This window comes from Hyla sarda, chromosome 11, assembly GCF_029499605.1.
Source record: "Hyla sarda isolate aHylSar1 chromosome 11, aHylSar1.hap1, whole genome shotgun sequence".
Lineage (NCBI taxonomy): Eukaryota > Metazoa > Chordata > Amphibia > Anura > Hylidae > Hyla > Hyla sarda.
Window position 1 is genome coordinate 48,456,526 of NC_079199.1, and position 26,870 is coordinate 48,483,395.

Consider the following 26,870-nt stretch of genomic DNA (forward strand, 5'->3'; position numbering starts at 1 on the left):
GGTTAGTTGACCACTTTGCCGGGCCGCAAATGCTTCTATAGATTTGTTGAAGCAAGGAGATACAGTCCTCAAGCACTCCCTAGTGGGATATTATGAATGGGAGGGTTGGGGGAAGGGGAGTGATGAAGTCATGACACCACTAATGAGCAATAAAACAATTTCTTATTAGAAAAGATGCATCTTTTTTCATAATATTTTTATTGCTCATCAGTTATGTCACGACTTCCTCACTCCCCTTCCCTAACCCTCCCATCCATACTATCCCACTAAGGAGTGCTTGAGGGCTGTATTTCCTTGCTTCAGTTACTTTACAGAACCCTTAGGCACTTTGGGTATTAAAGGGGTTCTCCGGTGCTTATACATCTTATCCCCTATCCAAAGGTTAGGGGATAAGATGCCTGATCTCGGGAGTCTCGCCGCTGGGGACCCCCATGATCTTACACGTGGCACCCCGCTTGTAATCAGTCCCGGGTCTGATTACTGTCGCTCACGGGGCTGGCGGCGTGTGACGTCACGCTCCGCCCCTCAATGCAAGTCTATGGGTGGGGGTGTGATGGCTATCACGCCCCCTCCCGTCGGCTTGCATTGAGGGGCGGAGCGTGACGTCACACAGAGGCGTGACTTCACACGCCGCCGGCCCTGTAGTCGCCCGTAATCAGACCCGGAGCGAACACGGGGTGCCGCGTGCATGATTCCAGGCATCCCCAGCTGCGGGACTCCCGCGATCAGGCATCTTATCCCCCCAACCTTTGGATAGGGGATAAGATGTGTAAGCACCGGAGAACCCCTTTAACGACCAAGCCCATTTTAACCTTAAGGACCAGACCAATTTTATTTTTTATTTATTTATTTATTTTTTTTCCTCTCCTTCAAAAATCCAGAATTTTTTTTTTTTTTTTTTTTTTTATCTACAGACCCATATGTCCAAATACAGCTGTATTTGGTGGAAAGCAGCCATGTTTTTCTAATTGTGCACAACCTGAGATCTCATTTACTATCACACTTGTCCACTTAATATACTTTATGCTTAATGTATACCCGGTTTGTTTTCTACGGTTTGGAATCAACTTGTTCCTAACCACATGACAGAGACCCCGGTCCGTCACAAACTACTTTCATGTGAAGGATCCGGCCCGGAAGTGTGAGATGAAGTCAGGTTAAAAAATGATGGAATTTTCTGTTTACTTTTGTGCATGTGTCTTAGAGACCACATATGTTCCAAGACGTCTCTACAACAATTGGACGATGACAGAGAACAAAAAAATCCTTTATCTCATATAGGATTTGTGTAAATCCCTTTGTTTCCGATAAGGAAGTGAAATTAAAGCTGGCCCATCACCTGTAAAATTAGGACACAACAGACTTCCTGTGCTAGAGGAAGTCCACATTTACTCTTCCTAGATAATGGTAAAAGAACCGGACTTAACACGTAGTGACCCTTTTGATTCATAAACATTGTGTTCCTCTAAAAATTAAAAATGTTGTGTCAGTGAGGAATGCACCACTGCAGGCTCACTACAGATACCAGAAGATTTCAGAGTTTACGGTATTTTGTTTTTTTTAAAAGCTTTGTTTTGTTTTAATTGGCTGAGTAACAGCTTTGAAAGTTTTTTTTTTTTTGTTTTTTAAACATTTAATATAAATCTTTTTGGTGCAATACAAACATATGTAAATATATTTCCACCCACATATATCTACAGAGCTGTAAAGACATGCACATGCCACAGATTTGTTGCAGAAATGTTCTCACCTGTCCTGTTAATCTCAATGGGGCTTGTAAGAAATAAAAAAAAAATTTGCCCCAGAGGTATGGAACAGATTCTGTTACAAAAGATTATTTAACAAATCAAATTTGCCATTTTATTATATGGAATCATTACTATTTCTGAATGCATAGGGAGGTTTTGTATTCTTTAGATTCCATATAGGAACTTGGTGTGCTCCGTCACTCCTAAACACAAACATTGCTTTTAGGGAAGGATAGCTCTGTACTTAAAGGGGTATTCTGGGCAAAAACATTTTATCCCCTATCCAAAGAATAGGGCATAAGAGGTGTGATTGCGAGGGGCCCGCTGCTGAGACCCCCGCGATCTCCCTGCAGCACCTGCGTTCTATGCGGGTGCTGACTCTCCAGTTTCGGAAACCTCCGGGACTGGGAACGTGACGCCACGCCCCTTCATTCATGTCTGTGGGAGGGGGCGTGGTGGCCGTCACGCCCCCTCCCATAGACATGAATGGAGGGGCGTGGCGTGACGTCCCCAGTCCCGGAAACACTGAGGTTTCCAAACTGGAGATTCAGCACCCGCATAGAATGCAGGTGTTGCGGGGGGTCTCAGCAGCGGGCCCTTCGCGATCAGACCTCTCATGCCCTATCCTTTGGATAGGGGATAAAAGGGTTTTTGTCCGGAATACCCCTTTAAAGAGCTTATAAAACAGCATACTATGTCATTTTTGGATTGTTTGTTTATATATGTAGCAGAGCTCAGTTTCTGAAATCACTCTGCTGTGCTAAAGAAAACTGTATACAAGGCTGCAGGTAAAGGTTGCTTTATTGTATGCAAGTTATTAGCATACACAGAAAAAAGTTTGGTGACCTTCAGCTCTACTACATTTGTATTTGACAGCCTTTTTGAGTATGGGAATATGCATTTAATATTCATTTATTTGCGTCATGTTGACACTTGCATTAAAGTGGTTGTCCAGGATTAGAAAAATACTGCTTCTTTCTTACAAAAACAGCACCACTCCTGTCCAGGGGTTGTCTCTGGTATTGCAGCTTGGCACATCAAGGTAAATAGGACTGAGCCGCAGTACTTCACACAACCTGTGAACAGAAGTGCTGTTGTTTTTTGCAAAAAAAAGCAGCATTTTTATAATCCAGGACGACCCCTTTAAAGCCATGACAGGGGTCTGAATGATCAGGGAATGTACAATATAAAAGCACAACATGAATACATAACACTCATTGTATGGAAAAGGTTCCTAAAATAACTGCAGTTAAAACTGACAAGACAGCTGTGTCTTCACCCACCCCCAGGCCTTGAAATAACACTTCCCCTCTTTAGCTAAACAGATTGGCTAACCCCTTGCCAATCATGTCCAAAAGCATCCGCAGAAATAAACATTCTGGTGTAACTAAACATGTATTTTTTTTATCTGTATTTCCTATATAGGCACATAACAGGCCACTAATGGGCATGGGGACACTTTTCTAAAGGTTCTTGGAGATTAATAGAACTTGCAATTCTGCAGTTAATATGCATGGTGCTTATTATGATTCTTAAGTCTACCTATATTTGCCATATTCTATGTTTTGAGGTGCTAAAGTAGCAATTCAGTAAAATATTATTGAACTGTAGGGGTGTGAATTGGCAAGAATCTGACAATATGTATCGCGATACACTTATGACTATACAATATATGGCGCTATATCCCGATTCTGTCTCAAAGACGATATATTGCGATTTTTACGCACTCAGTGATACCAAATATGTTTGTTTTTATTATGTTTACATGTTTTTATATAGGAATAGGGGGTGATTTGAACTTTTAATATGGAAGGGGTTAATGTGTGTATTTTAAACTTTTATTAAAAAATATATATATATTTTTTATACACATTAGACTTTCAGGAGGAATCATTCCTCACACAGATGAATAGAGTTCTATTGAACTCCATTGATCTGTGTGCTCTGTGATACATTGATAGAGCCTAGTCCAGCCAGGATCTATCAATTTACAGAGCCACGGACACCAGGGAACAGAGGGTAAGCCCTACGGCTACCTCTATAGTAGATTCGCCCCCCCCCCCCCCCCCCCCCCCCCAGCGATCGCGCTTCGGGGGGGGGGGGGGGGGGGGTGCGCGATCCATCCCACTAGCCCACCAGGGAGCATTCACATAACCCTTTAGATCGCTGCATGCTGGCTATTAGCGGTGGCCCCTGGCTACTGAAATCAGCTGGGGGCTGCAGAGTATGGAGAGGCAGGAGTCGGGAGCCCGCTCCATACAGACTGCTGAGCGCCGCCGCGCTTGACATGTCCGACCCTGCTTGCTCGAGCCGTAAAAATTCACCTGCCCGGAACTGCATGTCCCGGGCGTTGGGAGATACGAATTCCATATCCCTAAAATTGATTAAAAAATATTTTGAATCGATACAGTATCGCCAAATGAAAAATCGCAATCGAGTGAATTTCTTTTTTTTTTTTTCTTACACCCTTATTGAACTGTAATAGCTGCTTGATAAAATGGTTACGGTGGCTTGATGGTTTACCACAAATGCATGGTAAATCTGTGTGTGTGGTACTGTATGTTAGTCTGTTTGTGTACTCCTGTTTATAGGCTGTTTGTTTGTTTTAAAGGTACTTTTATTTTATTATTTTTCCCCCACAGATGTTTATGTTTTTGTTGGTTTTTTTTTTCTTTTTTTTTTTTCTTTTTCTGATTTATCATTAAAATAAACACACCTATTTATTATTATTTTGTTTTTAACTATGCAACTTTTTCCTAGATGCCACTATGGCTGGCAGGGAGACTATTGCAACAAATGTCTTTCATACCCTGGCTGTCTCCATGGGAGTTGCCGCTTGCCATGGGAGTGTAACTGCGAGACCAACTGGGGTGGACTTCTTTGTGATAAAGGTAAATTTTAAGGGTGTATTATGATTGCCCAATTGTCTTACTGTTGTCTTCAAGGGAACCCATAGAGTATTGCTAAACTGACCCATGTCTCCCACAACAAAGCCATTAGTTTAGACCTCATTTGATTGCATCCTGGTTGACGTGTTTATAGTTTTGTAGGTTTTACTTGTGTTTTTGCTTGTTTTTTTTTTTTTTTTTTAAAGGTTTATTTCTGAATAGTCAGATTTTTCATTCCATGGTCTAAATGTTGCCGTGCACCATAAACTGCTTTTCTTTTCAAATTTTGCTTGGTTCGGCCAAGTGTGCGTGTGTTTTTTATATATATTTTTTTTTTTTTTCAATGGGGAGACGAACGAGTAATTGTCAGATACTTCTGTTGGTACCTACTAGTGAACAAACAGTAGGGAAAGTTTAAATTCAATTTCAGGGGAAAGAAATATTCTTTTGTAGAATTAGCAATTAGCTGTTTCTATGAACAAATTAAGAACTTAGGCAATATTCAGTGCTTGTGCCATACAAACGTAACAGCCAGCGCCTGTTAAAACTTGAGGTTTATTGGAATCTTTAAAAATCCATATGGACAGCAGTCCATTTGGATTTTTAAAGATTCCAATAAACCTCAAGTTTTAACAGGCGCTGGCGGCTGTTCCGCTTGTATGGTCTTTGTACTTAGGATTGCCGTGCACCTTGGATCCACGTGAGTTGATACTTTGGATATGGATTTTCCATTCAGTGCTTGTGTATGTTTGGTTGTTTGCTTCAAGTTTGGAGCCAGGTATCTCATATCTCTCGGATGTGTAGAATTTCTTACCTTTCATTAAGGTTTTATAGAACCAGTCTTGTAACTGTATTTAAGTGTGTTGTCATGAAACCTGATCTGCCTGAAGATTGCCCTAGGACTCCTTGCTTAAGATATTAGGTCAAGGCCAAACAACAATTTGTTGGTGGTGCACTGATCATTATGATCTTCGTGTCACTGCATTGGGGTGTGTGCGTGTTTTGGGGAAGGCTTATTTAGCACCACCACTTGTATACTGTTGCCAGAAACTTTAAAAAGATTGTTGACTTGACCTTTTTGGAGAAGTGGCTTGTGGAGCATTGCTGGGTTATTTTTTTTACCTCCTAGAAGCCTTCAGACTACAAGTTTTTTTACAACCTTTTCTCACCTTCCAAGTAAATTTTTTGTGCTCATAGCTTATAAAGGGACCAGCATCTTATGATTGACATGTGGTTGTCCTAGTGTGATGGGGGCAAGTCAGTGGTGGAATCCTTCAACTTTCATAAGATATTTTTATTTCTTTGTCTTTTAAAGATCTAAACTATTGTGGAACTCATCATCCGTGTCTAAATGGGGGAACCTGCATGAACACTGAGCCTGACAAATATCACTGTGCCTGTGCTGATGGCTACTCTGGGAAGAACTGTGAAATAGGTACATTTGAATCCTCCAAATAGAGTGCCTTCAAATTTCTTTCTATTTTACTAGGGGATGATCTATATTTTTTAATTTACCAAATGGGTTCATATAGAAAGTTTTCTATAATTTTACTATAGTTTTATTTTTTTTTGTTTTTGTTTTTTTAAATTGGGTCACCAGCTTGAAAAACTTTCACTGTCTGTTTTGTCTGCCAGCATAGCAACCAAAATTCTCTTTTCTAGCTGAACACGCCTGTGCTTCCAACCCATGTGCAAATGATGGTGTCTGTCATGAAGTCTCCACTGGTTTCGAGTGTCATTGTCCCCCAGGATGGACTGGTCCAACCTGTGCAATTGGTAAGTTAGCCACAACGTGGAAGGCCAGAAAGCTGATTTTCTCGGTAGTCGTCTGGTTGTGTCGTATTTTTCATGTCTGTTTTTGTAGCAGGTAAAAGTGTACCTTTTTTTATTTTATTTTTTATTTTTTATTTTTGTGAAGGTTGACAGGAGGGTGGATTAGTTAAGAAGAAAGGACTTGTACTATTGGGAGAGTTGTCAATTTACATTTGCTGGACACTGATAACTGGTCTTTAGCATTCAAACCAGTAAGACTAGGTTCACACTGAGGAAGCTCCAGATGGAAAAAGAACATCTGGAGATTCCAAGTACGTCCAGCGCCAGCTGGATCAGTTGGCGCTAGGACCACACGTACATTGCCTTAAAGACTGTCTACTGAGACCAAATGGATTGCAGTTGACTTTTTTTTTTTTTTTTTCTTGGAAAGTTTAGAACTATGAATTTTTTAATAGCACTTTAGATGGCTTGTCTTTTTTCAAAAGCATACATAACTAGTGGGTTGGAGGCAATATGAATGGACTACATGCATGCTAAGACATTTTGGTATGAATTTACTCACGGTAATATATTTTTGCCTTCCCTTCCTCCTGTCATCATTTCAGACATTGATGAATGTGCATCTAACCCTTGTGCGAGTGGAGGAATCTGTAAAAACCTTATTAATGGCTTCGAGTGCATTTGTCCTCCACAGTGGGTTGGGACCACCTGTCAACTGGGTAAGTCACTTGGAAACCTAGCCATAATATTTCTCCACCACATTCTAAAGTGACATTGAGTATGTACTTGAAACAATGCATTGACGACAGAACACAGAGGGATTACCTTTAATCCCCGGAATAGAATATTTTCTTATGTTTTTTTATTTTTTTATTTTATTTATTTTTTACTTTTCCAAATTCCCTATCAGCGATAGCATTTCAAAAGTTCAATCCTTGATGCAGTTCCTGGTTTTCATTAATCATGCATTTTTTAATCTTTATTTTTTTTACCTAATAAGTGTTTTTACTAATGGTGATGGGTTTTATCAGACTTAAGCTTAACTGGTGATGGGGCTTTTTGTGTAGCCTTTAAATTCATTAAGAAGCATTTGGAAAAATTAGAATTTAATGATTTATTCCCTACATACATACACAAGAGGATGATGATGAAATGCAATCATTGTGTATGGAAGAATAAATCGGTACACCAACAAAACAATAAAAATAAAATCAATAAAAAAATTATGAAATAAATATATATTTTTATGTAGAGTATGCAATTTCATCATACACTGATCTTTCCTATAACTTTTTTGTCGAAATATGAGCGGACATTTTGTTTGATCTTGTTTTAGCATTATACATTTTTTTTTTTTCTATTAAGCACTTCTTGCACAAAATACAAGAGAAACTGGTCATAACCACACAGTGGTCTAGTTAATGATTACCAACCCGTGGCTCTCGGCTTTTGGGAAACTATGACTGTCAGCATGCCCTGACAGTCACTGACTATTCTAGCATACGGGGAGTTGTAGGTTTGCAACAAGTGGGGGACCACAGGTTGGAAACCAAGCAGATTTTTAGTTGATAGAATGACATTAAGGTACCCATACACATTTGATGAAAGTGGACAATTTTAACTAGAAAAGTAGTTTATTGTCAGATAAAAGATATTTCGCTCTTCAGTTGTCCATTTCTTTGAAAGGATTATTTATTTTGCCTGGTGTCATTGATCACGTATGCCAGTCTGAGCAGCCAATTTGGACTAAAATGTCTGTCTTCAAAACCATTTTTGGTAAGGCATGGATCGTTTATTCAATAATTGTTCAGCTATCAACCTTCCATCTAATGTGTATGGCTACCTTCAGATAATTTGGTCATCTAGAAACTTTTTCGTTTTTTTTTTTCTTTTTTGGTGTACTGCGTCTTTCTGCATAACATTTTTGTCTTCCTCCCTCCATGGCTGTTTCAGCTCATGTTTTCCCCAATGCGTTTTAAGTAGATAAATTTACAATTACTACTTGAGTTGGGCATTAACCTGGCATGACAATAAGTGTTGTATATGGCTAATCTAGTAGATGGGCATGTCTTATTCTGCATGAAATGTAATTTATCTTTGATTTGTTACTAGCCTATTAATATGTCGGTGTATTCTGCTTGGTGCCTGGGAATCTGTGTAATGGTGTGTACTTTTTTTTTTTTTTCTTTTGTCTTGTTTCACAGATGCTAATGAGTGTGAGGGAAATCCCTGTGTTAATGCTTATTCTTGCAGAGATCTCATTGGTGGATATTACTGTGACTGCATTCCAGGATGGACAGGAAAAAACTGTCACATCAGTTAGTATTGAATGGTTAATTCTAAGCTGACTCTTCCTATCCTATACCCAGCCATCTCCATCTTCTCCCTGCACTGTCTTTGCATTATTTTTAGCAAAGACCAGGAGTGGATCAGACACAGAAACTAGAACTAACTGTAAACTTGCACCTTTTTTCTGTGGTTTGGACACACTCCTGGTTTTGACTACTAATACTCACCAAAAAGGGGGACATAGTCTTAAAGGCAAAATTTTTGCAAAAATTTCTACAATGTTCCCATGCAACTGATTGGAACTTGCAGAAATCAATATTCTACCATTCAAAATACCCCATTTCTGATGTATGGGATGGGTTTTTTCAGATGCAAAAATTTCTGCAGTAAGTCTGTAATATGAGAACATGCCCCTTTTGTCCGCGAATGAATCAACCGCAATATGTTTATTTTACCTTCAGATTTGGATAAAAGCTTGCTGTGGATTTACCCTGTGCAAAGGTTGATATCTGCATCAATCCGTAGCACATCGCCATCAAGATCTAATTTTAGATCAGATTAGCTGTGGACAAATCAGTGGCATAAAATGAAATTACAGTGTTCAAATCCACCCGAAAACGCTACAATACATGCAATGAATTAAGTAGATTTCAAAATCATTCTATTTTCAGACTCCTTCTTTAAAAGAAAAAAATCCACCTAAAAATTTAAAATTCTATTTAATTCAAGGCTTTATTTTTTATTTAAATGTTGCATTTTTCACAAAAACTTGACTTAGCTGAAACAATTAAACAATAAAGCCTTAGTCTTAGAGTCATCCTGTTCTGCAAGGAGTTATGCGAGATTGGAAATTGTTTTTACTCTCACTTGTTGATTGTCTGTGTCTGGCATTGCAGCTTAGCCCAATTTAAAGGGGTGCTTTGCCCATAGACATGTTTAGATCACGGGGGGGGACCGGCCACTCTGACCCTCGGCGATTTCTGGGCTGGTGCTGTGGCATTCATGAACACTGAAGCCAGGTGCTTTGTGATGTCATGCCACTCTCCCTCCATTCAGGTCTATGAGAGGGTACAGATGTCATGTTCCCACCCTAGAGACATTAATAGAGGGGGTGTGACTGCGGTGGTCGCCTGTCATCTGCCATGGAGTGGAGATCTCTCAGTACATCGGATTACGGGTTGTCTCGCCAAAGGTCCCAGCGGCCAGTTCCCCCACGATCAGACATGTTATCCAAAGCTTTTTATTTTGAAGGGGCTGTCAAATGGGATCTGAAGTGAAATTAATGTTTGTCATCCAGTTTCCCATGAAGGTAAATAAAGCTAGTGTATTCTAAACATCAGAAGAAGATGACTCAAGGACTATACTGTGGATATTTTTTGAATTTTAAATTTTTTAGGTGGATATACTGTATATTTCTGTCTAAACTCCACCTCCTGCCATGTATTCTATAAAAGTATTTTTTTTTTACTTCTAGATGTTAATGACTGCCGTGGTCAGTGCCAGAATGGAGGCATTTGCAAGGTAAGTTACATTATATAAATGACGACAACAGACTGCATGATTGGACACCCAACAGCTGTCCGGGCATTCTGGGAGTTGTAGTTTTGCAACATATGGAGAGCCACAGGTTGAAGAAAATTGTCTTAGAGGATTTAGATGGCCATCTTAACTCCTCACTGTAAAAACTTATAAAGGGATTGTCTTAAATCGAAATTCCATTTTGTACTGTTGAGGATCTGGCTAGGTTTGTTATTTCAAAGATTGAACATCTTGGTGTTAACTCCTATAGGACCATGAATAGCAGCCATATTACTTGCCACTTAGCTTTTACAGGAACAAACTGCTAAGAAATGACTCAATAGAAGTCTAAAGTTGGCACTTTATCTTTTTTGATTCCATCAGGATAAGATCAATGGATATCGTTGTTTCTGTCCTCGTGGATTTATTGGCAAGAACTGCGAGATAGAAGTGAACGAGTGTGCAAGCAATCCTTGTCTAAATGGAGGCGTCTGTGATGACCTGGTCAATGGTTTCCACTGCCGTTGTCTCCCAGGCTTTGCTGGTACCACGTGTGAGGTGAGTGTTTCCGAGGAGTCTGTTGTGTGCCGTCCTCTGTGGATTCGGCTAGGAAATCTATCTCTGGCTGAAACTAGCGTTCTCTAGGGACCCAGGACATTACATATTAATGTAGGCATTACATGATACTTTGTATGCATAAGCAGATTTGTACAATGGTGTCTAAGTGGCTGTAAACATATAAAGGTACTGAGTTTTTTTTCATTTCTTAGTCAGTTTTATTAGCAAATTGAATTTCTGAATCATTAAAATTCCAGAGAGATGTGTTGCTTCCTATACCCTGGAGAAATGTCTCAGACAAGTCAGCAGCTTATAGTGTAATTATATTCCTACAATTGTAGATGTTTAAATTTGAAAGGGTTTGGTTGTACTTTTACAGACATTCTAATGTCAGGCAGGAGTCGGCAAAAGTCTGTTTTTGTAGTATTGTTTTTTTAGCTAAGTGGTAGAAGGTGTTATCCATGCATTAAAAGTTAACCCTTATCCACAGGATACATGGTAACTGGATACGCGATTGGTAGTTTGGTGGTTTCACCACTGGTCATGAGAATGGAGGGCTGTTGTCCACAGAGTGAATAAAATGATGCTTGGCTGCTGAACATTATTATGCTTTGCTTATTATGCTTATTATTATGCTATGGGACTACTGAACATTGCAAACCTTAGCGCTTGACAATGTTGGGAAGTCCCATTGACAATTAATGAAATGGTGGACAAACAAGTGCATTGCCAAACCAGTCACTAGGGGGCCAGGGGCCTCTGTTGGGGTTACAGACCCCCCTCTGATAAGATGGTTTATCCTCTATTCTGTGCAGGGGGATAACTTTTAATCCTGTGATAAAACTTTTTCATTGCTATTATAATAGCATTATCTTGTATTGCAGGGGTGTGCATAGTGGAAATTTAGATAAGGGACTCTTTTTTTGGTACAGGTTAATATTACCACACCGTTAACTACCTACAACAAAAAGACATTGCTTGTTTGCGCCTGGGATATACCCACAAGTTTATTTGCTTATATTGTTGTACTGTTGGGGTGGGGGCCCTGTGTACTTTGTTACCACCCAAAATGAAGTTTAAAGGGGTACTCCACTGGGAAAGTTTTTTTTTTTTTTTTTTTTTTTTTTAACTGGTGCCAGAAAGTTAAACAGATTTGTAAATTCATTCAGTTAAAAAATCTTAATCCTTCCAGTACTTATCAGCTGCTGTATGATCCACAGGAAGTTCTTTTCTTTTTGAATTTCCTTTCTGCCTGACCACAGTGCTCTGCCAGTTCTATTTTAGGAGCTGTCAAGTGTAGGAGCAAATCCCCATAGAAAACCGATCCTGCTCTGGACAATCCCTAAAATGGACAGAGGTGTCAGCAGAGAGCTCTGTGTTCAGACAGAAAGGAAATTCAAAAAGAACTTCATGTGGATCATACAGCAGCTAAGTACTGGAAGGATTAAGATTTTTTTTTATAGAAGTAATTTACAAATCTGTTTAACTTTCTGGCACCAATTGATAAAAAAAAAAAAAAAAAAACAGTGGAGTACCCCTTTAAGGTCAACCCTTCCAGTGGCCATAGCAGCCATGTAAGTGGTCAATAATATTTGCATATATGCTTTTTGGCTATGTGTGACCACAGTGTAAAACCATTCTTTTTAAGCTAGATTTTAAAGGGGTTATCCACCATAAGGTGATTTTAGTACGTACCTGGCAGACAGTAATGGACATGCTTAGGAAGGATCTGCGCTTGTCTTGGGGCTAAATGGCTATGCTGTGAGATTACCAGAACACTGTGACTAGCTTTTTGTGAACTGGTATTTCCTGTGTGTTTTCTTTTTGACTACAAATCCCATAATTCCATTTCCCTCCCTCCCACACATCAGCCACCCCACCCATTGAAACATAAATGAGCTGCATCCATTCAAAAGACCTGTGGTTTTCAATCAGGGTGTCTACAGCTGTTGCATTAGCTGCAGATTGATCTCTCTCCCACCAAGCGATCGCTCCACCCATTGAAGCAGACAGGCTCCCTGTCATCAGCTGACTAGTGAGTCAGGTCTCGGACGCATTGCAACCTGGGAAAAATCTGAGACAACAGTAATTTTGTATGCTGTTAAAAATAAATATTGGGGTGAAAATTGCAAAAGAATTGTGAGAAAACCATCACACACAGGTACAAACACTATATTATGAACTACACTAACTTTACAGCCCCTGTAGCATAGTCAAAAATAACCCTTTAACCCCTTCCCGCAAATTGACGTTTATAAACGTCCTAAGTGCGGTCCCTGTCTATAACGCCGGTGGTCCCGGCGCCTATTCACAGCTGCGCCCGCGATCGTTCGGCCACATGCTATTAACCCTTCCGGTGCGGCGCTCAAAGCTGAGCGCCGCATCGAAAGTGAAACTAAATGCTTCCTGGCTGCTCAGTCAGGCTGATCGGGGTAATCGCGATAAAATCGCGAGGCCCCGATCAGCTATCCGGAGAGAAGAAGGTCTCTTACCTGCTCCGGCGGCGTCCGGGCTCCGATTGATTACTCCCAGCCTGAGTTACAGGCTGGAGCAATCAATCACCGATTTCACTGATTGTTGCCATGCAATGGCAAGGCACCAGTCTGTGAATGAAATCAGCCATTGCAAGCTGATGGGTCTCTATGGCACCTATCAGCTTGCAAAAAAAAGTGTAAAAAAGAAAAAACAAAAAGTTAACCCTTTCAGGTATTCCCTTCTGAATTAATAGTTTAAATCACCCGGCATTTCCTAGTAACAAAATAAAACAGTGTAATTAAAAATGCACATATGGGGTATCACCGACTGCGGAAATGTCAGTTATAAAAATATACCGCTTTTTAAACGGCACGTTCAATGGCGTACGCGAAAAAAATTGATTTTGATCACTTTTTATACCACAAAAAAGTGAATAAAAAGTGATCAAAAAAGTCTGATCAGAACAAAATGGTACCTCTAAAAACTTCAGATCACGGCGCAAAAAATGAGCCCTCATAGCCCCCTGAACGCAGAAAAATAAAGTTATAGGGCTCAGAAAATGTCAATTTTAAACGTATACATTTTCCTGCATGTATTTATGATTTTTTTTTCTGAAGTAATGCACAATCAAACCTATACAAGTAGGGTATCATTTTAACCGTATGGACCTACAGAATAAAGATAAGGTGTCACTTTTACCGAGAATTGTACTGCGTAGAAACGTAAGCCCCCAAAATTTACAAAAGGGCATTTTTTCTTCAAGTTTGTCGCACAAATGAATTTTTTTTTTTCTGTTTTTGCCATGGATTTTTCGGTAAAATGACTGTCACTGTAAAGTAGAATTGGTGGCGCAAAAAATAAGCCATAATACAGATTTTTTTTAGGTGTAAAATTGAAAGGGTTATGATTTTTTAAAGGCAAGGAGGAAAAAACTAAAATGCAAAAATGTGAAATCGCTCAGTCCTTAAGGGGTTAATAAAAAATGTCATGAAGGTACACATTCATACAAGATAATGCAATGCTACCAATAGTCAATGTGTTATGGAGTCACTTGCCGGAGAACAACACTTCCTCTACCAATATAGAATACTGCAATGTTGGAGACTGTCAAAATGTTTCTCTGTTGCTTTTATTGCAGAATTAATTTTTATTGTGAAAGATCAAGGGGCCAGGATAGAAACTATATGAATTGCAGGAAGTTTAGTCCCCACTTAACTATATCCTCACTACATACTATTAAACTTGAACTGGAAAAGGGAAATTTATACTAACAAGAGGAAACATGTGTCAGCCGCTGATAGGGGGAAATCTGAAGGATAAGGCCATATTCTCACAGGTTCGGCTAGAGCAGAGATTTCAGCGTCTTCTTACAGTCAGACCTCCAGACAGGTCCTTGTCCTTGAGCACAAAACTTTTTTTTTTTTTTTTTTTTTTGGTCCTTCTCTCAATCTCCAAACTTCAGGCAGACATGCTCATACAAAGAAGACATTCCTCTCTTGGCATTATTAAGTCTGTTGGATCACTATTCATGTTACTGCAAACTTTGATTTGTGTAATTTCTTTTTTTTTTTTTCACCACTCCCAATATTAATTAAAATTTTTTTTATTTTGTTGGTGAGGTTATGTACTTATGCATTTTCACTTGCTGCCTCAATAACAGTTCAGAGAACTGGAGTGGGATGGGGGAGAAATTTGCTTTTAACCAGGAGCAGGATGCTGCTGGTAATGTAAGCCACATTCAAAGTTATGGAGAGAGTTTTATTAAAGGAGTAGTGCAGTGAAAAATAACATCCCCTACTCATAAGCTATACATCACGAGGGTTCTGACTGCTGGGAACCCCCCCAACCACGCGACCGCCTGAATGGGCCCTCAGCAGTCTGCAGCTGTTCAGACCTCCTCAGGAAGCTGCGGCCAACACGACCCCTCCATGTATCTCTATGGGATACATGGGGGTGGCATGTTGGCCACCACTCCATGCGGGGGTCGGCATACCCCCTTCCAGCAGACTGCCGGGGCCCCGTTCAGGAGATCGTGGGGGTCCCAATGCTCGGACCCCCCGCAATCTATAGCTTATCCTCTATTCTTTGGATATGGGATAAGTTATCTTTCACTACAGACCTCCTTCAACCCCTTAAGGACCAGGCCAGTTTTATTTTTGTTTTTTTCTTTCTCTCCTTCTAAAAATCATAACACTTTTTTTTTATATTTCCATCCACAGACCAATATGAGGGCTCGTTTTTGGATGACCAATTTTACTTTGTATTGACATCACAATCTCAAACTATTTTAACAAAATTATTTTTGAAAATGCCCTATTTTGACCACCTATAACTTTATCATTATTCCGTATACGGGGCAGGATGAGGGCTCCTTTTTTGCACCGTGATCTGTAGTTTTTATCGGTACCACTTTTTGTTTATATTTCACTTTTTAATCCCTTTTTAATTTTCTTTTTTGTAATTTTTTTGGGAATAAAATGTGACAAAAAAGCAGCAATTTTAATTTTTAATTTAGTTTTTTTAGTTTTTTTAAGTTTACGCTGTTCACCATATGGGATAATTAACATTATTTTTGATAGTTCGAACATTTACGCACGAGGCAATGCAAAATATGTTTACTAAATGATTGTTTATGCTTTTTGGGGGGGGAAAGGGGCCGATTTACATTTTTATTAGGGAAGGATTTTTCATTTATTTTATTTTTTACTTTTTTTTTAATGTGCTAATAAGGGACTATTTATAGCAATCAGTTGATTGCTAATACTGTTCAGTGCTATGCATAGGCATAGCACTGATCAGTGTTATTGGCGATATTCTGCTCGCAGTCATGTTCATGACTTAAATGTACGTCATGGTGAGGGAAGTCCCACCGCATCATGACGTACATTTTATGTCAGATGTAGTTAAAGGGAATCTGTCACCAGTGTCACCTGCAGTAACCTGTTGGTACAGGCAGGTAGTGCAGGTGACACTGATAACAACAGTACTTACCTCGTCCCAGTCTGTGCAGTCGTTCTTCGGTAATCTTCTCCAGTTTCTTCAGCGCCCGGCTTGGGGCATGGGCGAACCTTAGTGACATCATCGCTGCTGTTCTCTGCTGGGTCCCGCTGCTAGAGAACAGAATGACTGCATGGACCGAGACAAGGTAAGTACCGTTGTAATCAGTGTCACCTGTACTACCTGTCGGTACCGACAGGTTAGTGCAGGCGACAGTGGTGACAGATTTCCTTTTTAAGGGGTTAAACCCAGTGTACAAGAAAAGTGGAGTAGTTGCTTATAGCATCCAAACAGATTTTATTTAATTTTTCAGAGACCTTTTTAAAAAATAAAAGAAGCAATCTGGTTTTTATGGACAGCTTCCCCAATTTTCCTCTGCACAGGTTTAGATAAATACCCCCATGGTGCGGAGTTACAATAGTAGAAACTGCCTGTGGGCAAGAGTGGTGCTTGTTTGTAGAAAGTTAGAAGTAGGTGCTTCCTTTTGCAACACTTGAGCCCACTCAGATATACTCTGCAAGGCCCAATAACCACAATATGTGGCATATATAGGCTTCACTTATTTGGACACTTCTGGTGAGCTTTAACAGCAAGAATCCAGGGGGATCTAGTGTCAACTTCAATGCTATATAATATATATCAAAGTACTATTTGGGTTCACTCAGTCTTTAAAGTGGCAGTACATTACAAATTCTGTCCTGGCTGCAGGGTATGATGATCTGAAATAAGTGTCATGCTGTATCTACCTATGAAGCTGTTGGTTTAGGTCATTGGACCATTCTCAGGCCAAGGCTTTCAGCCATAATATGGATACTAAAATGAAGCTACATTAGTCATCTCACTTTGGGTGGATACTAACTCCAGAATATGCCACAATACATATAGCAATGTAGAGGACACTAGACCACCAATACCTTTCTAGCGTATTTTATCCACCTGGTCCTTAGAATGGCATTAGAAAATGTAAGGTACAGTTAAGTATACATTTATTAATTTTTTTCCTCCGAAGATTACTGCCCCCTTTCTCCTGTGTTTGAATAAAGACTCCAGTCATGAAGTGGTTAAACAACTTCTATCTTAAGAATGTATGACTGCTTCGTGCTGCTGTCTGTATCTCCCTGTATTGTAATGTAGCAGAGTTGTTTGTGCGAAGTGTCTGCCATTCCCCTGCCAAATATTGCAAGAAATCTCGGGTGTCTTATTATTATTAGCAGTGGATTTAGTGGGACTGCTTTACATCAGGGAGATGGCATACAGGCTTCCCTCGCCTACTTGGAGAGATCTTTAACTTTGACCTGCCCATGGACTGGTCGGTGTTGTTCCTTTCTTTAATGTTTCTTTGTTGGACTTAGATGTTTCTGACAAAGATATAATAAAAGAAATTCCGTTATTTTAGGTAGATAAGCGTATATAGACTAATTCCAATATGTCTCATTGTCCTGTAGATTCTTGAGGCAGCTGTTTGTATGATGAAACTTAGATGTAGCAGTACCCAGTCTGTATCGGTGACTTTACACATTTTTGGAATAAGTTCTAATATTTCACCCCAACAAAAACTATTCGCAGTGCAAGTTAAAGAAATGACACCTCAAATCCATTGGATTGAACAGACTTTAGATGCTTTATTTATTTTGCAGTCTTAAACTCTTGCATTTTAGGTTTATGACAAAAATTTGTGTCTGGTTTTAATAACTACAGCCAAGACAAGTTGAAGCCATTTATTAGGATGGACTACCTTAAAAGGCCATAACTGCCTAAAGGTTTACATGGTTTTAACATTTGTTTAAGTTGGGCATTTTTCTCCTAATAGTGACTGCAGAGCAGCTTTCAACCTGTAGAAAGTGCACGCCCCTTTAAGGTTTTTGCTTCTCCGCTTCTTGTAGCATTTCCCTCCCGGAGAAGCTGCAGAGAAGATTTCTGCTGTTTGTAAGATGCATTAAGGTGACACATGTATATACAATGTGCTGTATATGCCCGATGATGGATCAGAAGCTGTGTTGTCTCTTTTGCAGATTAGCATTTGATGAAATGTGATCTGGTTAGGAAAGTGTATAGTTAATGGAATGCCTAGCTTGATTCGGTTTAGGTCTGGCTTTTTTAAGCAGAGGATAATCCAGTTTCCATGTCTACTATTAGAGCCTTATCAGAATCCAGCTCTGTCTCGTCTCCTCTTTTATTTCTCGTCTTTCTTTGCTAATCGTGAAGCAAATCATAAAATGTTGCAGTATCTTGTAATACCTTTTTTAATGGACTAACGGGATTTTGTAGAGACAAGCTTTCGGGATTCCTCCATCAAGTCCAAAGCAAATTTTTCTAATCTTGTTATAAAGCTTTACCTTATTGATCTAAAGATTTACTGGGAAAGTATATACCTAACCAAATGATATAAAAGGAATTGCTATGAGACATGCTCCAGCCAGAGGGTTGGATGGTTCTCATTCCTTTTTGTAGGGTCTTTAATCTTCCATTCTGTTGCCCCAGAAAGTCTTTGTGAGTGCATAAAACCCATCTAAAAACCTGACTAATATGATTTAGTTTTCCCTCTACCTGTATGGATATCAGGCAGTAACAAGAATGGGTACTACACAAAGTCTGTAACACTATTCATGTGTTTTGTGTGTGTGTGTGTGTGTGTGTGTATACGCATTGGCAAGCAATTACAAGAATACAAACACATCTGAGGTTGCACAACCCTTTTAGTTTTAATCTGGAGATGCTTGCTTACACAATGTTTCCCATTTGGTTACTCTTAAGGGACCTGCTTAGAATGAAATGGCAGCCATGATCGTAGCTATAATTTCAATGTTGTTTTTGGATTATATTGTGTTTTTTGCATTTTCCCACAATTTCTTGCATTTGCACACTTACTTTTTGCTTAGCGCCATTCATACAGATCTTCCTGAATACTGGAAGCACAGTGATGACTGAAGCTTGTCTTGGGTTTGGCATTTATTATAGCCCTTATGGTGGTTGCCATCAATACAGTTACCAGTGTAAGCTCCCAGTATTTGTATAACCCAACAGTTACCTCCAGATACAACCTATTCCAGTGCACTTGCATATAGTGTTCTTGTAATTCTTTCATTGTTTTATTTCTGTGTTTTTTTTTTTTTCTTCTTCTAGGTGGACATTGATTTCTGTGACCCCAATCCTTGTCAGAACAAAGCTCCCTGCTACAATGTTGGAGGCGATTATTACTGCGCGTGCTCAGACGATTACGACGGCAAGAACTGTTCTCATCTTAAAGACCACTGCAAAAATGGCTTGTGTAAAGGTGAGCAGAGCTGCCAGTGACGGTGTTAAACTGGAGAGGAATGATCTTTCAGTAAGGGGCCCGCAGACTAGATCATGTCTATATTTGTAGGCACATGCAGAGAAAATGGTGCCATAAACTGCTGTGCAGAATGCATTGTACAAATGTTAGTAGTTGGTTGATATTTCAGTGTGAAGCCCCTGGCCTGAAGGTTTTTTTTTTTTTTTTCCAGCAAACTCCTTTTATGAAGCTGATAGTGAGCGTCTCAGTGTCACTAATGTGTCCCTCTTTTTATTTTTAGTCATAGACAGCTGTACAATAGCGATTTCTACTAATGCCACCCAGGAAGATATCCGTTACATCTCCTCTAATGTCTGCGGGCCTCACGGACGTTGCATTAGTCTGCCTGGTGGGAATTTCACCTGTTCCTGCAATCGAGGCTTCACTGGTGCCTATTGCCATGAAAGTAAGTTGGTTTAAGTAAATATGGATTGGTGTATTCTTGAATAGTTTTATTTATATGTTCATAATTTACAGTGGTTGCTATTCTCCATGGATCCCACAAGTTAGTGGCCTCAGCCCACAATATTTTCAGCATACAATGGTCTTTCTTGAACCCTTGAAAGTTGAACCATACTCAATACAATGCTACAGACAGTCTGGACCTCGACATAAGTTAATGGCTGAAAGATCCAATTTTATTGGTATAAATACATGTATTACTGGAGTGTACTGATGTGCCTTTCTACAGTACGTTACAGAACTACATGTTCTCTGCTATAGTCATAGAAAGTGATGTATGGCTTCCAGCTTAATTAGTTAGATGTTTGTTTTTCCTTTAATTCTTATTTTTTGTTATTAATTTGGATTGATACCTTGGGTCTCTGAACCAATTACCAGTTTTTGGTAAAGTTTTGGTGTTAACACATTCTATTTTAACTAAAAATGGTAATCCTGAAATGAAATAATATTGTAACTTGAGAGACCATTGTGTTTTTTTTTTTGTTTAGTTTTTTACTTTTACATATTTAATTTATTTTCTTTTATTGTTGCATAATGTATTTCTTAGTTTACCTTGATATTATGGTTTATGCTTTTATAATATTTTTTAAGAGTTTTATTTTTTGAATTATTACAGTCCTGAACTTTTTTAATTTTACATTCCAGATATAAATGACTGTCATGGAAATCCATGTAGAAATGGAGGCACATGCACCGATGAAATAGACTCCTTTAAATGCTTTTGTCCAAGTGGCTGGGGAGGAGAATTATGTGACATCAGTAAGTTGAACGTTAGGGTATGTCCACCACGTTGGATAACAGTCCAATGTTTGATTTCTGTAGCAGAAATCCAATGTGCTTACACTGCTGCAGGTCTCTATGCAGATCGGGCTTTCCAGACAGAATCTGCAGCAGATAAGTGACATTGCATTTTCAATCATGTTTCATTAGATTTGGTGTAGGAAAATCTAGGTCAAATCTGACCTAACAGTAACCTCTCCTAAACTCTTCTGACCACGTATGGTCAGCATTTTATTTATTTACGTACAGTGTGCAATGTATATGCCTATGATGTATGATGGTGTCTCTTGTCTTCTGTAGACTACAATGATTGCAATCCAAATCCTTGCCAGAATGGCGGTCGCTGCATAGATCTGGTGAACGAGTTTGTTTGCCAGTGTGAAAATGGATGGAAAGGCAAAACCTGTCACTCACGTGAGTTTTAAGTTGTCCTAACATATGTATATAATATACATATCTTACAACCCGAATTTTTATCTACAGTAGATCTATTCTTCTCGTTAACAGGTGAATATCAATGTGACGCTAACACCTGTAGTAATGGGGGGACGTGTTATGATACAGGAGACACTTTTCGCTGCCTCTGCCCCTCTGGATGGGAAGGAACCACTTGTAATATTGGTAAGAACAATCGGATAGTATTTATCATTATTATTATTATTATTATTTTTTTTTTTTTTTATGACTGCATTATTTAGTACAGGCCAGTTAGTATTGCTTTCATCTAGTATAATTCTGCCTAAGTGGTCCACAGCCACTCTCCAGCTTTTGCAGAACTTCAGTTCTTAGTGTGTTTGGAGATAAAGATTTACAGCAGTTTGAGAGTCACACATTGGAGAACTCTGAACAATCTATTCTATTGAATAGGCTTCTTGGAAGTATTCCGATCATATTATGGCCCTTTCATGTGAGTCCAAGTCACACCAGTGCTACCCCAGCCATGGTGTAATCTATGGCTAGGGCAGAGGACAGGCTATACTGAATGAATTCTAATATATACATTTTATTCATTATTTTTTTTTTTTCTCTGACCATGTACAATTCTTGCTGGAATAATTCCATTTATGGTTAAAGTGTGCAGGAAGAGCCGTTTGGCAATTGCTGGTATTTAATATTGCTATACTTGGTGTAATGTACTGTGCAGACCTCTGTATTGTAGTCCTTGCTGGAGTTGGTATTACTTGTGTTGTGCCGTTACTGACGTGATGTCATGGTGTTGCCTTTTGCGTTGTAATGTTTACTTTGTTCCGAGATTAAGCAGATTAGTTATTTCAGCCATAAAGCTATGCTAGGAGTTGTACTTCACATTAAAATGTTTCTCAGTAAAATATAATTAGGCCTATGCTAGTAATGCCTAAATAATTATTGTGACAGCATTGAGAAGGTTAACCATTACTGAGATAGGAGTTAGGCAAGTTTCATTGTGTCTGTCTCTCGCCCAAGGGGTGGGAAGAGCCGGGTCGGCCATTCCCCCCCCCCCCCCTTAGAAATAATGTAATTTATGTCCATGTGTCTGGTATTTCAACTTAACCCCTTTCAAGTTAGAAGCGTAATACCAGACACAGCCTATGCACTAAATTAGCGCTCCCCATACTCAAGACTATTTTTGGCAGAACCTGCTAACCATCTAATGTGCATGGCTGTCTCTCACACCTCTCCCCTGATAGCCAATGTCAGGGAAGAAGAGGATCAGGCATGTTGGATTTTTACTGCCCGATCCTTTTGTTCTGTAGCAGGTAAGCCGTCGCTATAGTTCTCTGGCCATGGGTTTTTCCCCTCCATTCAGAAAATGTGCATGTGTGTGGAGGGACTGAAAGAGACAGCTATTTTATGTGTATGGCCAGCTTTACTTTGGACAACCCCTTTAACTTGCCACGTGTGCAAGGAGAATTGCTGAAGCCTATGGTAGAGCTTTTGGTAGCTAATACATCCTTGGGGTTGTGCACTATTCCGTGATTGGAACGTTTCATCAATTTAACATAAAAAAAATTAACTTTTATAACTTTTTTTTTAATGTTGTTTTTGTCTACAGCAAAGAACAGCAGCTGTCTCCTCAACCCCTGTGCTAATGGAGGGACGTGCGTGGGCAATGGAGATTCCTTCTCTTGCATGTGTAAAGAGGGATGGGAGGGACGTACCTGCACACAGAGTAAGCCTTTTGCCTTTACATTTTTTTTTTTTTTTTTGTTCCTTTAGGATATAGGGTGTGTCTCATAACATGTTTTATCCTTTCATTTATTTGCCAACATATTTGACTCATTTGGGATGGGAAATAGCTGGAGGCTATGAAAAAGAAGCTTGTATGTGTCTTACGAATACTTAAAGACTAGGGATGTGGATGAGCTGTATTTATAGAAAACTTTTAAATCTATGCTAACTACTGCCTCCAGTCTAAAGTTTTGTAACTTATTATTTTCCCAGCGCCAATAAATTTTACTTGTTTTCCAACTCCTGCCTAAAATGCATGATGTGGTACATTAATTGTCTCTTCTAAGGTTATTGCCATTGGCTTAGTTTACCTGTAAAGTCCAAGCCTATAGATCAAAACCTCTAAGCTCCGTGTTTCAGCTTTTCACCTAGAGTCTCTTGCAGTAGTTGTGCAACATTTGTTATGTATAACTACACTGCTCAAAAAAATAAAGGGATAACTAAGATAACACATCCCAGATCTGAATGAATTAACTAATCGTATGAAATACTTTCATCTTTACATAGTTGAATGTACTGACAACAAAAACACACAAAAATGTATCAGTGGAAATCAAATTTATCAACCCATGGAGGTCTGGATATGGAGTCACACTCAAAATCAGTGGAAAACCACACTACAGGCTGATCCAACTTTGATTTAAAGTCCTTAAAACAAGTCAAAATGAGGCTCAGTAGTGTGTGGTTTCCACATGCCCGTGTTGCCTCCCTAAAATGCCTGGGCATGCTCCTGATGAGGTGGTAGATGGTCTCCTGAGGGATGTCCTCCCAGACCTGGACTAAAGCATCCGCCAACTCCTGGACAGTCTGTGGTGCAACATGGTGTTGGTGGATGGAGCGAGACATGATGTCCCAGATGTGCTCAATCGGATTCCGGTCTGGGGAACGGGTGGGCCAGTCCATAGCATCAATGCCTTCCTCTTACAGGAACTGCTGACACACTCCAGCCACATGAGGTCTAGCACTGTCTTGCATTAGGAGGAACCCATGGCCAACCGCACCAGCATATGGTCTCACAAGGGGTCTGAGGATGTCATCTCGGTACCTAATGTCAGTCAGGCTACCTCTGGCAAGCACATGGAGGGCTGTGTGGCCCCCCAAAGAAATTCCACCCCACACCATTACTGACCCACTTCCAAACCGGTCATGCTGGAGGATGTTGCAGGCAGCAGAATGTTCTCCACAGCATCTCCAGACTGTTAGGTCTGTCACATGTGCTCAGTGTGAACCTGCTTTCATCTGCGAAGAGCACAGGGCGCCAGTGGCAAATTTGCCAATCTTGGTATTCTCTGGCAAATGCCAAACGTCCTGCATGGTGTTGGGCTGTAAGCACAACCCCCACCTGTGGACGTCGGGCCCTCATGGAGTCGGTTTCTGACAGTTTGAGTGGACACATGCACATTTGTGGCCTGATGGAGGTAATTTTTGCAGGGCTCTGGCAGTGCTCCTACTTGCACGACAGCAGAGGTAGTGGTCCTGCTGCTGGGTTGTTGCTCTCCTACGGCCTCCTCCACGTCTCCTGATGTACTGGCCTGTCTCCTAGTAGCGCCTCCATGCTCTGGACACTATGCTGACAGACACAGCAAACCTTCTTGCCACAGCTCTTATTGAAGTGCCATCCTGGATGAGCTGCACTACCTGAGCCACTTGTGTGGGTTGTAGACTCCATCTCATGCTACCACTAGAGTGAAAGCACCACCAGAATTCAAAAGTGACCAAAACATCAGCCAGGGAGCATAGGAACTGAGAAGTGGTCTGTGGTCACCACCTGCAGAACCACTCCTTTATTGGGGGATCTTGCTAATTGCCTATAATTTCCACCTGTTGTCTGTTCCATTTGCACAACAGCATGTGAAATTGATTGTCAATTAGTGTTGCTTCCTGAGTGGACAGTGTGATTTCACAGAAGTGTGATTGACTTGGAGTTACATTGTGGTGTTTAAGTGTTCCCTTTATTTTTATTTTTTGAGCAGTGTATTACAAATAGTCAGCTGCGCCCACGGTCTTTCTTTTAGTAAGAACGGCTTTAGTAAAACAGCGCCACGGTTTGTGTATTCTACTATTAGACCTGGATCCTCTTACTGGACTTAAGCCATGTGGTGCTGTTTCTGGCAGGATTCAGCCATGTTTTTCAAAACCTGTACATCCCCTTTAAGTGTGTGTCATGGTAAAACCCTTCCCATGGTGGGAAACAGACATGCAGTTCTTTTGAGCCAAAGCCAGAGGTGAACCTGTACAGTCACACAAGCTTTTTAAAATTATTTAAAGAAAATGACATATGCAATTTTTGATATTTTGCCTCCTTTTCCAGGCCCCTTGCTGCTATCGCTATGTGTTGACGACAGGTCCTCTGTAAATACATATAGCCATTATTGTCCTTAGTTGTGCTCTCAGCTGGGGGTGGAGTGAGGGATTAGGTTACCAGTTATGGAGCAGGGTGTCTCCTTGTTTGTCAGGATGCATGTTTCATTAAGCTTTCTAGTTAAGTAAATTTTTCTTTTTTTTTCCCCCTATAGATACAAATGACTGCAACCCATATCCTTGGTAAGAGTTCTTAAGATCAATATATTGTAGTTTTAATATCTATATTATTTTAGGATGCATGGACTGTAACATAAGTCAACCACAAAATCGTGTTATGCTGCACATAGTCATGTTTCCATAACACTGTTTTAGGGAAAAGCTTTGTTAAATTGCTCTGTCTTGACAATATGCAGTTTAGTAACTTGGATTACAATTAAGATAGATACCCACAGACCTTGGGTATAAGGCTGAACATAGATATGTCATATAATCGAATACAGTCTATGCTTGGTTTAGTAAATACATATTTAGAGGGGTAAAACCAAGCCTTTGGCAGGTAGGCCTTTGGTTTAGGATACCACTCCACTGAAATCTCACACAAGCCCCATCCACAGGGAGAAGCCTGAACAGTCAGCTATTCTTAGATTCCAAGGAAAAGGAATAAAGCAGAAGATATCAGGCATGGAGGCATTAAATAGGTGGAGATGGGCTGACTAACCCTGGGTTTTTGGCATGTTAGGAAGCATCCCCTGGGCACTTGAGCATCACTTACATTTTAGTTTAAAAAAAATAAAAACTTTATATGTGCACTAGAAAAGGCTATGGAGATTTAGAAAAGAAAAAAATATGTAGTTGAGTCCAGTAGGTGGAGTGAGTGAATGATTGAAAGCTTTTGCAAAGTGGGACCTGCCCACTGGAACCATAAGCCGAAGTTAAACTGCAACATTTTCCACAAAACCATTTTTATTTAAAAATAATTCCATTTAACTTTGGCTTAGGAGTCCAGCTAAAGGGGTTGTTTTGTGACAAAATACCTGTGTATGGTGTCACAATGTATAATAATGATTATTGTTGTGTTGTTATTAAAATTGCACAGGTCACACATTTCAGCTGTGCTCCCTTTCCCAGTTCAGTATCTCCTTGTATGCTGTGACGTGTCATCATTGTATCAAATAGCATTGAGCTCCATCCCCATCAGTGACAGTGATGTGAAGGAGGGGGCTGGTTGTATGGCTCACTAGCTAAGCCACCTGGGAGCCCTGGTCTCAGGCACAGCATTCTCAATTTATATCAACTAGATCGGTGGTCTCAAACTGTGTCTGTCCCAGATGTTACAAAACTTAAACTCCCGGCATGCTAGGAGTTGAAGTTTTGCAAAATCTGGAGGGCCACTGTTTGAGACCACTGATCTAGAAGGAAGGGCATTGACTGTGGCTCATAAGCCTAATGACCGTTATAGCCGTAGACTGCTGTGACTGAGATTGGGCCAAGGACTGAGCTTACTGCTATCTGATACTGTAGCGACAAGTCACAGCTTAAGGGTGCATTCACACGTAC

The 26,870-nt window shown here is 40.0% G+C and overlaps 1 protein-coding gene across 4 annotated transcripts in view; it reads left to right on the top strand.

Annotated features, from left to right (window-relative positions):
- JAG2 (jagged canonical Notch ligand 2) overlaps positions 1 to 26,870 on the top strand; it is a 96,391-nt gene that overhangs the window by 60,160 nt on the left and 9,361 nt on the right. The window contains exons 6-20 of one of the 4 annotated variants that reach the window (XM_056545577.1): positions 4,509 to 4,639; positions 5,952 to 6,071; positions 6,299 to 6,412; positions 7,015 to 7,128; positions 8,614 to 8,727; positions 10,173 to 10,219; positions 10,601 to 10,774; positions 19,370 to 19,520; positions 19,801 to 19,965; positions 20,667 to 20,780; positions 21,102 to 21,215; positions 21,309 to 21,422; positions 21,876 to 21,905; positions 22,834 to 22,950; positions 25,526 to 25,553. In XM_056545577.1, the coding sequence (XP_056401552.1) occupies positions 4,509 to 4,639; positions 5,952 to 6,071; positions 6,299 to 6,412; positions 7,015 to 7,128; positions 8,614 to 8,727; positions 10,173 to 10,219; positions 10,601 to 10,774; positions 19,370 to 19,520; positions 19,801 to 19,965; positions 20,667 to 20,780; positions 21,102 to 21,215; positions 21,309 to 21,422; positions 21,876 to 21,905; positions 22,834 to 22,950; positions 25,526 to 25,553 (1,647 nt within the window). The remainder of the gene's footprint in view (positions 1 to 4,508; positions 4,640 to 5,951; positions 6,072 to 6,298; positions 6,413 to 7,014; positions 7,129 to 8,613; positions 8,728 to 10,172; positions 10,220 to 10,600; positions 10,775 to 19,369; positions 19,521 to 19,800; positions 19,966 to 20,666; positions 20,781 to 21,101; positions 21,216 to 21,308; positions 21,423 to 21,875; positions 21,906 to 22,833; positions 22,951 to 25,525; positions 25,554 to 26,870) is intronic. The other 3 variants (XM_056545580.1, XM_056545579.1, XM_056545581.1) reach the window with 3 other exon arrangements.